The following is a 2,921-nucleotide window of genomic DNA, read 5'->3' as shown; positions in this document are numbered from 1 at the left end:
CTCTCTCTCTCTCTCTCTCTCACTCTCTCTGAATACTTGGTATCTTTTATTGGTGCACGTCAAACGTGCTTTGATTCTATTAGTTTCAGAACTCTAGACTTCTAGGAACATATTCTTGTTTGGCCACCTTGTGAAATATCATACTGTATTATGTTTGATTTGGTTGTCGATTTTCTTAATAAGAGCATATCAAAGAACGAGAATTGTTGTGTTATGAGCCCCATATAAAAGATCTAGACTTACAATAATGTTGTTAAAAGTCTGTGGGCATCCAACTCAAATCCTATAGGCAATGAGTGGAATGGCCCTTCCATATTGTAGCTGTTGTTTATTTTGGGGATCTAAGCAATGTTGTACTATTACCCTTCATAAATGTAGCTTAAAGAAAATTCGATGTTGAGCCCACTTGGAGTCATGCCCCGTAGATGTTAATTGAATAATTTTCATATCCCGAAGGCCTTTTAGGAGTCTTATACTATATGAAAAAAGGATTTTTTGCGTTATTCGTTGTTGCAAACATATGCTTGCTTTTATGAGCAGTAAACACAGTAAATTATGCTTTATTAGTTTCCGGCCCATTGTTCTGTATATCCAACATATTGTTTTCACTTTTTCTTCCACTACTGTAAGTACTGATTTAAGGTGTATAATACCAGGTGCATATTGCTGGTGCTGGTGATTTTCCTGTATATGGTATTACAAGCTTAGCTGATCCCTGCTCTTTACCAATTGCTGCCAAAATGAAGGGAGTGAATGACAAGGAAAGACTCTTTTATGCACCAATGTCTGGTCTTTGGGGTCTTCTCTATGACAAGGATGCAGAATATGTAGATGAACGCAACGATAATGATGAGGTAACCCGATCGGAGATTGAGGGTTTCAGAGCAGGAACTTATTTAAAGTTGGAGGTTCATGATGTCCCTTTTGAGATGACTAAAAATATTGATCCCAATTGCCCTATTCTCGTCGGAGGTATCAGTCTCGAAGATGAGAATGTTGGATATATGCAGGTATCACACTAACTTTTGAATGTATTGTCGTTAGGCAATTGTCAGTCCGCATCATAGCACTCTTCCACTTTCTAGGATGTGTGCTAGGATGCATATTCAGAATTTTTTAACTAGTACGTCCATGACTTGTGAAAATGTCAACTCAATCTCCTCTGGAGGTTTCTTCTTCTTCCAAGCCTTTAGTCCCAAACAAATTGGGGTAGGCTAGAAAGGGGAGACGTCCGAAACAGTCACCCATAGGTACTGCTCCCGCCCTTTCTTAAGGGAATGGCTTGTTTTCAACCAAACAAAGATACACGAGGAGTTCCCAAGCACCCATCTTGGTACTGCTCTTGCCTTCTATTGGTGTATCGCTGGCTCGCCAAGCTGACCACGACCCTATTCTCGTAGGGGAATGTCTGGGGTTTTACTGTGGGCTCGCGCCCAACATGGACATTCCTCCTTTATCCTGGCTTACGACAGGCTGTGCCAAAAAACTACACAGGCGGAGTTAGTCTCATTCCGAGGTTGAATCGATTTAATATATTAATGTATGTGAACCAAAAACTAGAACCTAAAACTTGAGTAATAACCCTTATGTGAAGGATCATGAAAATGAGGGATACCCAGATTTTTAGTTCTCTCTTTATTTTATTTTATTTTATTTTATTTTTAATACGAAACCTCTCAAAGAAAGTGTATGCTTCGATTTTTGAATATGTTTTTCTTGTACTTTTAGGCGAGGCTTAAGCGACATAGCTGGCATAGGAAATTATTGAAGACAAGAGACCCAATCATTGTTTCAGCTGGTTGGAGACGTTACCAGACCAGACCCATTTATGCCCAGGAAGACGGTGGCAATCGTTTGCATCGAATAGATTCCACTCCCGAGCACACAGATTGTCTTGCAATGTTTTGGGGTCCTCTTGCACCTCTAGATACTGGTTTTGTTGCTGTACACAATCTGGCAGGCAATAAGGTCTGATGTATTCTACTTGAACTTTTGACTTATCATCACTATGGTATTTCAGTACTTGATTAATTGCAATTGCAACAAAGAGGGGTATTCGTCTATATAAGATGAAATAAATGTGCGTGTAAGTTCGTACCGTGTATCCTTGATTTCCTGCGAGTACCTGGCGAAAACTAAGAAAAAAACTAATTACTGTACTCCCTGAGACTTGTCTTGTTCAGATGGTATCTTACATTTCATGAATACATCACTGCGCCTAATACTCACATTTTATGCCCGTCATCTGCTGTTTTTCGGTTAATGTAGCAAGTGTAATACATTTTTCTTTCTTCTGTAGAAGAGGCTATCCCTTAATTTTCTAAATGTAAGGATGTGAGAATGGGATGCTACACCACTGTTGTTGATTTGCTTGTATGTTTGAGTTCTATTTTGTTTATTGATCGACTTGTATTTGATTCCCCAGGCTGCATTTCGGATTTCAGCAATGGGTGTCATACTTGACTTTACCCAGGCTGCAGAGATAGTTGCAAAGATTTTGAAGAAGTGCAATCAAGTTGGGACTCCTCTCCAGACCTTCAAGAAAACTGCTCCCATCAAAGACATGTTTACGTCAGATCTTGAAATTGATTGGTTTAAAGATGCAGCAATTCAGACTGCAAGAGTTCGGGGGAACGTTGAAAAGGTATTGTTGCCTTGTGCCAAAACTAATTTCGGCGGGCTGTGTTTGCTCTTTCGTATTTTTATTTATGTGCTTTATCGGGTGTCTGGACTCTGGATTCTACAACAACAGCTTGTGATCCATTTGCTTTTGTGATGCTGTAGTGTATGGATGAACAAATTTTCTGTGACCGTTCTTATGGGAAGTTAAATTGTTGGATCCTTTCCATGTGGTCCACAACTAACTCGTGTGTTTCCAGACCTTCATTAGTTTTCTATAAAGTCGGCAAGATTTGTTCTCC

The 2,921-nt window shown here is 39.6% G+C and overlaps 1 protein-coding gene across 1 annotated transcript in view; it reads left to right on the top strand.

Moving 5' to 3' along the window:
• LOC113280547 (ribosome biogenesis protein BMS1 homolog) overlaps positions 1 to 2,791 on the top strand; it is a 5,647-nt gene extending 2,856 nt beyond the window's left edge. Inside the window, exons 6-8 of the mRNA XM_026529158.1 lie at positions 657 to 1,010; positions 1,729 to 1,968; positions 2,426 to 2,791. Of these exons, the coding sequence (XP_026384943.1) occupies positions 657 to 1,010; positions 1,729 to 1,968; positions 2,426 to 2,776 (945 nt within the window). The 3' untranslated portion in view covers positions 2,777 to 2,791. The remainder of the gene's footprint in view (positions 1 to 656; positions 1,011 to 1,728; positions 1,969 to 2,425) is intronic.
• Positions 2,792 to 2,921: the final 130 nt, after the last annotated feature.

This window comes from Papaver somniferum, chromosome 5 (genome assembly GCF_003573695.1).
Source record: "Papaver somniferum cultivar HN1 chromosome 5, ASM357369v1, whole genome shotgun sequence".
Taxonomy (NCBI): domain Eukaryota; kingdom Viridiplantae; phylum Streptophyta; class Magnoliopsida; order Ranunculales; family Papaveraceae; genus Papaver; species Papaver somniferum.
This window is presented reverse-complemented; position numbering and strand designations above follow the sequence as displayed.